The following is a 13,416-nucleotide window of genomic DNA, read 5'->3' on the forward strand; positions in this document are numbered from 1 at the left end:
ACCCGCTCCCCAGCACCGTGATAGGAGATGGCACCCGCTCCCCAGCACCGTGATAGGAGATGGCACCCGCTCCCCAGCACCGTGATAGGAGATGGCACCCGCTCCCCAGCACCGTGATAGGAGATGGCACCCACTCCCCAGCACCGTGATAGGAGATGGCACCCACTCCCCAGCACCGTGATAGGAGATGGCACCCACTCCCCAGCACCGTGATAGGAGATGGCACCCACTCCCCAGCACCGTGATAGGAGATGGCACCCACTCCCCAGCGCAGTGATAGGAGATGGCACCCACTCCCCAGCACCGTGATAGGAGATGGCACCCGCTCCCCAGCACCGTGATAGGAGATGGCACCCGCTCCCCAGCACCGTGATAGGAGATGGCACCCGCTCCCCAGCACCGTGATAGGAGATGGCACCCGCTCCCCAGCACCGTGATAGGAGATGGCACCCCCTCCCCAGCACCGTGATAGGAGATGGCACCCACTCCCCAGCACCGTGATAGGAGATGGCACCCACTCCCCAGCACCGTGATAGGAGATGGCACCCACTCCCCAGCACCGTGATAGGAGATGGCACCCACTCCCCAGCACCGTGATAGGAGATGGCACCCACTCCCCAGCACCGTGATAGGAGATGGCACCCGCTCCCCAGCACCGTGATAGGAGATGGCACCCACTCCCCAGCACCGTGATAGGAGATGGCACCCGCTCCCCAGCACTGTGATAGGAGATGGCACCCGCTCCCCAGCGCGGTGATAGGAGATGGCACCCACTCCCCAGCGCGGTGATAGGAGATGGCACCCACTCCCCAGCGCGGTGATAGGAGATGGCACCCACTCCCCAGCGCGGTGATAGGAGATGGCACCCACTCCCCAGCGCGGTGATAGGAGATGGCACCCACTCCCCAGCCCCGTGATAGGAGATGGCACCCGCTCCCCAGCACTGTGATAGGAGATGGCACCCGCTCCCCAGCACCTTGATAGGAGATGGCACCCGCTCCCCAGCGCGGTGATAGGAGATGGCACCCGCTCCCCAGCCCCGTGATAGGAGATGGCACCCGCTCCCCAGCACCTTGATAGGAGATGGCACCCACTCCCCAGCACTGTGATAGGAGATGGCACCCACTCCCCAGCACCGTGATAGGAGATGGCACCCACTCCCCAGCACCGTGATAGGAGATGGCACCCGCTCCCCAGCACCGTGATAGGAGATGGCACCCACTCCCCAGCACCGTGATAGGAGATGGCACCCACTCCCCAGCACTGTGATAGGAGATGGCACCCACTCCCCAGCACCGTGATAGGAGATGGCACCCGCTCCCCAGCACTGTGATAGGAGATGGCACCCGCTCCCCAGCGCGGTGATAGGAGATGGCACCCACTCCCCAGCGCGGTGATAGGAGATGGCACCCACTCCCCAGCGCGGTGATAGGAGATGGCACCCACTCCCCAGCCCCGTGATAGGAGATGGCACCCGCTCCCCAGCACTGTGATAGGAGATGGCACCCGCTCCCCAGCACCTTGATAGGAGATGGCACCCGCTCCCCAGCGCGGTGATAGGAGATGGCACCCACTCCCCAGCACCGTGATAGGAGATGGCACCCACTCCCCAGCACCGTGATAGGAGATGGCACCCACTCCCCAGCACCGTGATAGGAGATGGCACCCACTCCCCAGCCCCGTGATAGGAGATGGCACCCGCTCCCCAGCACCTTGATAGGAGATGGCACCCACTCCCCAGCACTGTGATAGGAGATGGCACCCACTCCCCAGCACGGTGATAGGAGATGGCACCCGGTGCCCATGTATGGCAGTACACCGTGGCTTACCTAGCAACACCCAGCAATCCCCCTACACCCAGCATGCCGGGGCCACAGCGGCGTTAGGGGCAGCGATGCCTTCACCAGCCCTGGCATAAACCATTCGGGCCGCCAGCAGGGTGAGATCACAGCGGAGCAACGGGTACTGCCCCCCGGTGACAGGCCCGGTAACTACGCCACTTGTGATCAGAGAACTCTGAAGTAGCTCGGCGGTGACTCCCGTCATTCTCACACTCCCCTCCCCCACCCTCCGGTGCTGCGGCTTACCGGTTTCGGTGAACCAGTTTTCCTGGTTGGGGTATTTACGGCGGCCGGAGCGGGACGCACCGAAGAGAACGCGTTGTAGCCGGGAGCACCCGGCCGCTGCCCAGTCTCCGCTGTCTGTCGGGTCTGGCCGGTCAAGGCCAAGGGAGGAGGTGGGGGAGCTGCTGCCATCTGCTGGTTCCCAGGCTCAACAACAGCGTCTAACCTGTGCTCCAGTCATTTAAAGTGACAGATGCGGCTTGTTACCTGGGAAGTCACAGACAAGGAGACATGAACTCCTCTCATAGCCTCATCGCCATTTCCCTGGGCATCTCTGCTTCTAGCCGGTCTCTCATGGAAGCTGATCGATAAAATGACATCAATACACTTTAAGGGTATAAACCCACACACCGTATACGCAGCAGATACGCAACAAATATGCAGCAGATTTGTTGGTACAGATTTGATGCTGTGTTCAGTTATTTAGATCTAATCTGCTGCGAGTTTGCTGCGAGTTTGCTGCGTATCGCAGCAGTAAATACGCTGCATATACGGTGTGTGGGTTTATACCCTAATACATTCACTTGCAGCTCCAGGTGTCAGTCTGGCTCCCAGCCTGGGTATTACATCCTTATTGTTCTGTTGGGTTCATACATTTGTACAGTCAGCTGAGAAAATACACCTGCCTCACACAAAGGGACACATGAGGAAACATGGTAGGCCCTGCTTACATCTGCATTACTGCTTTTGTTTCTTTTCTTCATAGAAGTAGAACAATAGAAATAATTACAGTTCCCTGTGTATCATACACCAATACATTTAATATTTTCCCCTTGGTGTCCAGTAGAGATGAGCGAACCGGGTTCGGGTTCGAGTCCATCCGAACCCGAACGTTCGGTATTTGATTAGCGGGGGCTGCTGAACTTGGATAAAGCTCTAAGGTTGTCTGGAAAACATGGATACAGCCAATGACTATATCCATGTTTTCCACATAGCCTTAGGGCTTTATCCAACTTCAGCAGCCACCGCTAATCAAATGCCGAAAGTTCGGGTTCGGATCGACTCGAGCATGCTCCAGGTTCGCTCATCTCTCTTGGCACACTGTCAGGCTGTCATACGTGTAACCCTCACATGACAATGATCACCTGGGATTCAAGGCCTGGTGCAGTGTTTCTCAACACCAGTCCACAAGGACCACCAACAGGTCAGGATTTGAGGATATCCCATACAAAGAACGCCTGTACTGATACCTGATGCACCGACTATAACTATTTCACCTGTGAAATACTAAAGATATGTTCAAAACATGACTGGTTGGTGGCACATGAGGACCTGAGAAGCTGCTCTGGAGCTCATATGCACTAGCAGAAGTCCTGGTCCCAATGGGTTACAGCCAGCCTGTTCTGTTCTAAATACAGCTTCTTGCATTTACTCTAAGGGTAGCTTCACACGTACCATATCGCAGCAGATTTTCTGACTAAATGAATGAACACAGCTTTAAAGGCGCACTGTCAAATCTGCTGCGGATCTGCAGAAGAAAATCCGCTGTGATACGGTACGTGTGAAGCTACCCTAAATATTAGCTGCCTGGACCCCCTAGGGCAGGGGTCCTGAACTGGCGGACCTTGGCGGCCAGCTGTCCGGACTCCGGCTGCGGCGCTGCTCCCTGCACAGTAAGTATCTATGAGCGCTCGTAACAAGCGCTCATAGATACCAAGCGGCAGCGCCAGCGGCACTGACAGAGAGGAAGCCATTGGCTCCCTCCCTGTCAGTCACCTCTCACTGGCCGCAGCGGTCACAAGAGGCCGCGATCCCCCTCTGGTGTCGGCGCCGAGTGACGTTCCTGCGCCGGCAGGGAGAGCGGCCTCTAGTGACAGCTGCAGTGCGGCCACAGGAGAAGGAAAAGAGGACGCGCAGGACTTAGGTGAGTATAAGTGGTTTCTTTTTTTATGCTATATGAGGGGGGGCGCACAGGGGGGCTATATACAGGGGAGGGAGCACAGGGGGCCTGTATACTGGGGGAGAGCGCACGGGGGGGCTATATACAGGGGGAGAGAGCACAGGGGGGGCCATATACAGGTGGAGAGAGCACAGGGGGGCTATATACAGGGGGAGAGAGCACAGGGGGGGCTATATACAGGCAGAGAGAGCACAGGGGGGCTATATACAGGGGGAGAGAGCACAGGTGGGGCTATATACACGGGGAGAGAGCACAGGGGGGGCTATATACAGGGGGAGAGAGCACAGAGGGGGCTATATACAGGGGGAGAGAGCACAGAGGGGCTATATACTGGGAGAGAGCACAGAGGGGCTATATACTGGGGGAGAGAGCACAGGGGGGCTATATACAGGGGGAGAGAGCACAGAGGGGCTATATACTGGGAGAGAGCACAGGGGGGGCTATATACTGGGGGAGAGTACAGGGGGCTATATACTAGAAAAGCACAGGGGAGCTATATACTGGGAGAGAGCACATGGGGGCTATATAGAGGGAGAGAGCACAGGAGAGCTATATACAGGGGGAGAGAGCACAGGGGAGCTACATACTACAGGGGGAGAGTGCACAGGGGGGGCTATATACTACAGGAGGAGAGTGCACAGGGGGGGGTATATACTACAGGAGAAGAGTGCACAGGGGGGACTATAAACTACTGGGGGAGAGCGCACAGGGGCTATATACTACAGGGGGAGAGCGCACAGGGGGCTATATAGCACAGGGGGGCTATATACTACTTGGGAAGAGCCACAGGGGGGCTATATACTACTGGGGGAGAGCGCACAGGGGGGCTATATACTACTAGGGGAGAGAGCACAGGGGGGCTATATACTACAGGGGGAACTATATACTATTAAGGTAGTCACCCACTGTGTACCTAATTTTAAAGGACAGGTGAGAGAGAGAAAATGCCAGTTTTCCCACTAATGAGCATCAATTCTGTTTGTAAATAGTTCAACAACGTTTGTGAAAAGTAATAAAACACGTTTCCTACTGATGGTGGACCTTCACCTGACAAAAGACCCCAGTAAGTGGACCTTTACTAAAAGTTGTTGAGTACCCCTGCCCTAGGGCATGCTGTTCAGTATGCTTTGCAGGACAGTCTAAACTTCTTGGTCATTAAAGGGGTTGGCCACTTTATAGTAAAATAGTTCAGTATACAGTATCAGTAAGTGTACTCACTGTATATACTGCCAGCAGCTCCCTGTGTACCTCATAGAGCTAATATCAGACTCCCCTCCTGCAGGCTGTGCTGCCCTACTCTGTGGTGAGTCTGTCCATAAGATGGCTGACATGGAGGAGCATGTGACCAGGCCACGCCCCCCCAGTGTTCTCCATAGGCATATACAGGCTCTGTCAAGAGTCAGAAGCACCCAGGGAGAAAGTTATCTTTTGTAGTTACTGCATTGTTTGTACTTGGGAGGATCAGAGGATCCAGGGAGTGGAGCTCAAGTTCTGGAGCAGTAAACTAAATGCCATATTACAGACAGATATCTGACAGAGCCAAAGCCAGGAACAGACTATAAAGAGGGAACAGGTCATAAAGGAAAGACTGAGGTCTATCTATCTATCTTTTCAATCCATTCCTGGCTTTGGCTTCAAGAATCTGTCAGATAAATGTGTGTGTAATTGGACCTTAGCATGGAAAAAAGGAGGTGCAGCACTCCCCTTGGAAGTAAAACAGGTTCCTGTGCTAATGTGGCGTGCAATGTATGATGGTTACATTTGTATGTGACTACAGAAAGGATAGCCTTCCCTTGTTTGTGTTTTCCAATTTGATGACAGCGAGAAGCTAGCCCCATAGAAACTAGTCACAGTCACACATAGATTGTCAAGGGAATAGTAGGCCTTCTTGTCTGCAGGAAACAGGTTGCACTTATGGCAGATCCATCCAAGATAATCTTTTATGCTTAGCAGAGAGTTTAATGATTTATACACCAGATGTATGCCATTCTATAGCCTTACCGTGACATATAAGCAGATATATACTGCCACACTGTATTCTCACTGTCTGTGTATAGCCATTATGACTTTGTCTGAATATATGGCTGCAGTGCGAGCTTGGTCTTATTTAGTCAACATTAGAGATGAGAGAACCTTAAAGGGGTTATCCAGGGCTACAAAAACATGGCTACTTTCTTCCAGAGACTCTGTACTCTTGTCTCCAGCTTGGGTGGGGTTTTTCTGCTCAGTTCCATTGAAGTGAATGGAGCTTAATTGCAAACCGCACCTGAACTGGAGACAAGAGTCATGTTGTCTCTGAAAGAAAGTGTCCATTTTTTTGTAACACTGGATAACCCCTTTAAGCACCAACAAACCCCCAGTGGCTGAAAGAGTTGGATGCAGCCCAAGGGAGTGCAGGATAACATGGATACAGCCTATAGCCTATGGCAGTATCCATGTTTTCCAAGCAGCCTTTGGGCTACATCCAACTTCTTCAGCCACCACTAATCAAATGCCAAGAGTTTGGACGGACCTGAGCATGCTGGAGGTTCCTTCATCTCTATTCAACATCCATAATGCATTGCTTGCTTTGGGGAAAGGGGGGGAGTGGACTTGGTCTGAAACGATTAAGACATTACTGTCTAGATTAGATGTCTATAAATGTCAAAGAAAATAGCTAATTCTTAAACCAGAGGGGCTAAAGAGAAGTGAACACGGAGTGTGATAGATTGGATAAAATGCATCGGACAAGACAATGCTGGAACATTTGGTTCCGCCCTAATAAAACATATAGATGATGATGATATAGATATTAAGAAATAATCCGATTTCTCCACTCATTTATGATGAGCTTGCATGTCAGGTAATGGTGTGTTTACCAAAGCCAGGAACAGACTATTAGCAGAGAACAGGACATAAAGGAAAGACTGAGATTTCTCCTCTTTTCAAAGTCATTCTTGACTTTGGCTTCAAAAATCTATCAGATAAATCTCTCTGTGTAAACATAGCATAGAGGACTAGGGGAGGTAGCAATCCTTATACGAGCAGTCAGTGATGATGAAATCACAGGATGATAATGCAACTTGCCACAGAACAAGAGGCGTTAGATCATTTCCTCATATCCACTCAATGACATGGCCCACCATTTTCTCCCGGGGGTATATTAATGTGACCCATAAAGGAAGGGGTCTCCCATAAGATCACTGCACACTAGGTTACATTCTCTGGTCACGCAGTCTGAAGGGTTTTAGTCTGATAGGACATGATTTATTGTATGCTGCAACAGTGAGTGTTACATTGCAGTAAAACATAAAAATAACAATGATGTCATGTGCAGCCTTGATATTTACGATGGCTCTGTGACATGCCTCCAGTCCTTTCACAGCAAAGCAGAAAGCTGGGAAGAGAATCTAACAACTGCAATGTAATGCCGTAGGGAGTTATGATTTAAAAAAATAGCGATGTGTAAATGAGCAATAAGTTCCTAACACATCTGAGCAATAAATAAGACAGTCGTCTAGAACTGCTGAAATCCATACCATATACAGTATATGCTATATGGACAACACTATTGGGACAGCTACCATTTTAAATCAATAAGCATCAATATGGAGTAGCTATAACCCTTTCCACTCTGTGAGGACTTTCTACAAGATTTCAGTATGTCTGAGGGAATTTTACACCATTAGTCCAAAAGGACATCTGAGATATAAGACATTGATGTTCACTCAAACGAAAAGAACTATAAACTTCTTTCCTAGTGGTACCGGTGTCTTACACTCCTACACCGAATGTACCCGGAGGTGTCAGATAGATGCTGGCGGTGTATGATACTGCACGTCTGGTGGGGGTGTCCTACCTGCAAACAATTTTGAGAGGGTGTGTTCAAAATCTACCAAAGTTACATAAAAGGTTGTGCGTACCCCTGAAGTGGCCTTGCTCTCACTCTAACTGGGGACCCTGGCAATTCAGAAGAAGGGCATGCTGAGGCATCTGCTGGCCACTGCACGGACACTACTAGAAGTCAGCTGGACCACCTACCCTGTCTGAGTGGCATAAAAAACTCAAAGCCATCCAATGACTCAAAAAATTCCTGAAGGTATGGTCTCCCTGGATTCTTTTTGAAGGCTTTCCAGATTTTGCAGCTCTTCTGAGCTGAGCTTTCGGCAATTGCACACCACAGATTTTTATTTGTTTTTACCGTTAATGAAATGCTTTAAGTATAATTAAACAAAAAATCAAGGGCGCCGACGCCTCTTGTCTCACCGTGATGGAACCAAGGTAGGAGAAATGAATAATTAGGCTCACCATTATGCCCCTTGGGCTATGTGCATATCACCCCGCTGGGGTAGCTTTAGGTCAGTAATGGTACAGGTGCGATGGTGAAAAGGATTAGGGACTGCAAGGCCGAAGGTACCAAAAAACAAGATACTCTCACAACTGGGGCCTGTACTTTGAAAGCAAACAAATGAAAAAAGGAAGGTACTCACAAAAACAGCACTGTCCCAAAGATCCGAAATTAGTGCCACCACATTAAGAAAAAATTGCTATGTTTATTGTAAAAGCACAAAGTTTATGCGTTTCAGGAGTTTCACATTCTCCCTTCATCAGAACAGTAAATAAACACTTGTCTGCTTTCCTTTTTCCTGTGCCCTTCTGTCTCCTCTGTGTTTTTCTGTCTTTTTTTTTCTTTTCTGTGTTAGTTTGGTGTTGTGTCTGATTGTGCTGTGAGTGCGATATATCCTATATGCCTGTAGTGACTAGTGTAGTGCCCCGCAATGAAGATCCATGAGGCGGTCCTTCCTCCTTACTTGAATCAAGAAGCTGTGCTATGGACTAAAGTGGATTCGTCTGTTTGTTGGACATTATGCAACTTATCTTCTGGACTCTGGAGTTCACTTTGTTGATGTACTATTGTCTTTAGGCGTATGCTTTGTTAAAGGTTTTATGTCTTTTTGATATAAATTTTTTTTAAATAAAATACGAGTTAAAATAAGACACTGATGTGGAACAAGAGTGTCTGGCTCTCAATCTCCTTTCTATTTCATACCAAAATGTGTTTGATGGGCTTAAAGGGGTTATCCAGTGCTATGAAAACATGGCCACTTTCCTCCAGAGACAGCCCCACTCTTGTCTCCAGCTTGGGCGGGGTTTTGCTGTTCAGTTGCATTGAAGTGAAATGGAGCTTAATTGCAAACCGCGCCTGAACTGGAGACAAGAGTCGTCTCTGAAAGAAAGTGGCCATGTTTTTGTAGCACTGGATAACCCCTTTAACTTAAGCCTAGGGCTCCATGCAGCCAGTCAACGTCTTGCACATTAAACTCACCAACCGTGGCTTATCCAACGCTACAAAAACATGGCCACTTTCCCCCTACTGTTGTCTCCAGTTTGGGTGGGGTTTTGAAACTCAGTTCCATTGAAGTAAATGGAGCTTAACCCCTTAAGGTCAAAGCCTATTTTCGTTTTTGCGCTTTTGCTTATTCCATTTTAAGTTTAAAAGTCCATAGCGCTTGCATTTTTTCACCTAGAGACGTATATGAGCGCTTATTTTTTGCGAAACCAATTGTACTTTGCAATGACCGGTATTATTTTTCCATAACATATGCTGCGAAACCGGAAAAAAATCATTTGCGCTGTCAAATTGAAAAAAAAAAACGAATTTGTTTTGATTTCGGGGAGTTTTGCATTTACGCCGTCCGTCCTATGGTAAAACTGACTTGTTATGCATGTTCCTCAAGTCGTTACGATTACTATGATATATAACATGTATAACTTATATTGTATCGGATGACCTGTAAAAAATTCAAACCATTGTTAACAAATATACGTTCCTTAAAATCGCTCCATTCCCAGGCTTATAGCGCTTTTATCCTTTGGTCTATGGGGCTGTGTGAGGTGTCAGTTTTTGCGCCATGATGCGTTCTTTCTATCGGTACCTTGATTGCGCATATACGACTTTTTGATCGTTTTTTATTAAATTTTTTCTGGATTTGATGCGACCAAAAATGCGCAATTTTGCACTTTGGAATTTTTTTGCGCTGACGCCGTTTACCGTGCGAGATCAGGAATGTGATTAATTAATAGTTCGGGCGATTACGCGCGCGGCGATACTAAATATGTTTATTTATTTATTAATTTATATTTATAAAATGGGAAAAGGGGGGTGATTTGTACTTTTATTAGGGGAGGGGATTTTTTATTAATAAAAACACTTTTTTACTTTTTTTTTTTACTTTAACTAGAAGCCCCCCTGGGGGACTTGTATATAAACAGCATTGATCTCTCATAGAGATCAATGCTGTGTATATACACAGCAAAGATCGATTAGATCGGTCATAGATTACTATGGCCTGCTGCAGGCCATAGCAATCTATTGCCGAGCCGGGATCAGCGTCATTCCGACGCTGAGACCCGGCACGGGCAGAAGAACGGATCTCCCCCCCGCGATGCGGGAGATCCGTCCCACTAGACACCAGGGACGTGAGGTCTGAAGCCTCTAAGTGCAGCTGTCAGGTTTGACAGCTGCACTTAGAGGCTTAATTAGCCGACGCGGCAACGGGACCCGCGCCGGCTAATAGAGGCGCTCCCCGGCTGCACGTGTCAGCCGGGATCAGCGCCGCTCTGAACACCCCGAGCGGCACCATGACGTATCAGATACGTCATGGGTCGCTAAGGGGTTAAAGGGGTATTCCCCCCAAGAGCTAAAAAAATGAAATGCTCCCAAACCTAGCTGGCCTTACTCACCAAGTCCCCATGAATATTTTGAGACGTCTCCCATCTTTCTAGCTGCTGCCGTTCCTGAGTTACAAGTTTTTCTAAAAGCCGATCTATATCCAAGATACGAAACTACATTTCCCATCATGCAATGCTTCTGCCTGATGATGGTGAAGTAGCAGAGCTGAGACAATGAAGAAGATGATGACAGTGTAGCAGAGCTGAGATGGCGGTGTCGGTGTAGCAAAGCTGAGTTGGAAGTTACGGTGTAGCAGAGCTGCGTTGGCGGTGACGGTGTAGCAGAGCTGCGTTGGCGGTGACAGCGTAGCAAAGCTGAGTTGGGGATGACGGTGTAACAGTGCTGAGTTGGCGATGACGGCATAGCAAAGCTGAGTTGGGGGAAGGTGTAGCAGGGCTGAGTTGGGGGGAGTGTAGCAGTGCTGAGTTGGGGGTGACGGTGTAGCAGAGCTGAGTTGGCGGTGACAGTGTAGCAGAGCTGAGTTGGCGGTGACAGTGTAGCAGAGCTGAGTTGGCGGTGACGGCATAGCAAAGCTGCGTTGGGGGGAAGGTGTAGCAGAGCTGCGTTGACGGTGACGTTGTAGCAGAGCTGAGTTGGCGGTGACAGCGTAGCAAAGCTGAGTTGGGGGGAGGGTGTACAATAAATGTAGCATTAGCTATTCAATGACAGCTCTCTAAAAGAATTATTGTTTTCTATTGCTTACTAAACAGCATGCAAGAGGCCACAATTTCTATTGGGTTGGTTCTCCAGTGCAGGATTATATGGAGACTTAAGGCCCTATTCCACCAACAGATCTGACGACAGATTATCTGCCAAAGATTTGAAGCCAAACCCAGGAACGGACTATAATCAGAGAACAGGTCATAAAGGAAAGACTGGATTTCTGCTCTTTTCAAATCCACTTCTGGGTTTGGCTTCAAATCTTTGGCAGATAATCTTTCATCAGATCTGTTGGTGGAATAGGGCCTTTAGATGGAAAGGGTTTTTTCGTTCTATTTTTTGCAAGGGATGTGTTCTTGTGTCTCAGTTTTTGTGCAGTGATGACATGAAACATGGGTCATAAAATACTTATCTACTCTGGAATCAAGGGAGCTTTATCAATAAGTAAAAGATTATGCCGACTAAGCGCCGAGCAGGATGGTAAGAAGCATACCTTCCTCCTCAGCGTCCCAGGCATTACAGGGGGCTATCAGCAGGTTAGATTCCTCTTCATTAGGGTGCCTTCACACCTACCGGATCCACAGCTGATCTCACTTCTGCGGATTCGAAGCGAGAACCGCTGCGGATCCGGTACCATTCACCCCTATGCGGCCGGAGATGGGGGATGCGACCGAGGATGGGCTAATGCGGCGGCGGGGCAAATCCGCAGCGGATTTGACAGTGCGTATTTAATGCTGTGTTAATTCATTTAGTTAAATCTGCTGCGGATCCGCAGCGGATTTTCTACTGCGATACGGTAGGTGTGAAGGCACCCTAAGGGTGCAAACACACACACCGTATACACAGCGTATTTACTGCTGCGATACGCAGCAGATTAGATCTAAATAACTGAACACAGCATCAAATGTGCACCACCAAATCTGCTGCAGATCTGCTGCGTATACGGTGTGTGTGTGTGTGTGTTTGTACCCTAAAGCATTGCTAGAAATGCTCCTGCAGCCAATATCGGCCTGTGTAAAAGTGACAGAAATCAGCTGAGGAAACGTTCCCGCCTGATCAGGTCTTTAGAGCAGGCTTTAAAATTTATTGTTGCTGGCCACACATTGTCCTGTGTAAACAGTAAGTATGTGTGGCCAATAGCAAAAGGAAACTGACAGCACAGATATGTATAAATCTGTGCTGTCAGCTTCCAGATCACAAGTAACAGTGCATCCGCGCTCTTTGTTATCTGGCATCTGGGGTCTCCAGTCTGGCCATTGCTGTATTTTTGGGCACCGACTCCTCCAGAATAATTGACAGCCGGAGAAGAAGCCTGAAGATACAGCCGGCGGCTGGAAGACTGGAGACCTGGATGTCATATCCCAAGCAACATGGATGGTAAGTATACACTGCTGCTTGTGATCTGGAAACTGACAGCATAGACATTTACATATCTGTGTTGCCAGTTTCAAGGGCCGCACAAACAATACAAGGATCATTTATGCAGCCTGGCTGCCCAATTTGCTGTGCCGTGTAAAGGCACTTTCGCTTGCGCACCCCCACTTCCCCTGCAGCCGCGAAATCTTTATGTCTATAGGGACCTATAGGGAAACATCATTTGTCACTCCACAGAACATGTTTCCACAGTTCCAGTGTCCAACTGCAGCATGCTTTACACCACTCTAAACATATGACATTGTGCCTGATGATATAAGCCTTGCATGCAGCTGCTCAGCCTTTTTTTGTGCTGATAGAACCAGATAAGGTGTGGAGCTCTGTGGAGTCAGCGGATTGTTGGCAGCTTTTATATACTATGCTCCTCAGCACCTGGCAGTCCCATGGTCCCCGCTACTATAGTTGCTGTGGTTCCTAATCACTTGGACTTTTCAGTAATCACCATTGATCATGCAGTAGCTAGGATGGAAGAAATGTCATGAACTGAGTTGTTGTAGTGGTGGCTCATATTACAGTACTGAGGTCTTTACAACAACCCATTATTTCACAAATGTTTGTAAAGGCAGCCTGCAGTGGTAGGTACTTGA

At 49.0% G+C, this 13,416-nt stretch overlaps 1 protein-coding gene across 4 annotated transcripts in view; it reads right to left on the bottom strand.

The window, feature by feature from the left end:
- Window positions 1-2,279, bottom strand: part of SEC31B (SEC31 homolog B, COPII coat complex component) — a 67,365-nt gene extending 65,086 nt beyond the window's left edge. For 3 of the 4 annotated variants that reach the window (XM_069980562.1, XM_069980560.1, XM_069980559.1), the window contains exon 1: window positions 2,088-2,279. In XM_069980562.1, the coding sequence (XP_069836663.1) occupies window positions 2,088-2,255 (168 nt within the window). In that variant the 5' untranslated portion in view covers window positions 2,256-2,279. The remainder of the gene's footprint in view (window positions 1-2,087) is intronic. The other variant, XM_069980561.1, reaches the window with a different exon arrangement.
- Window positions 2,280-13,416: the final 11,137 nt, after the last annotated feature.

The sequence above is a fragment of the Dendropsophus ebraccatus genome, chromosome 8 (assembly GCF_027789765.1).
Source record: "Dendropsophus ebraccatus isolate aDenEbr1 chromosome 8, aDenEbr1.pat, whole genome shotgun sequence".
Classification (NCBI taxonomy): Eukaryota; Metazoa; Chordata; class Amphibia; order Anura; family Hylidae; genus Dendropsophus; species Dendropsophus ebraccatus.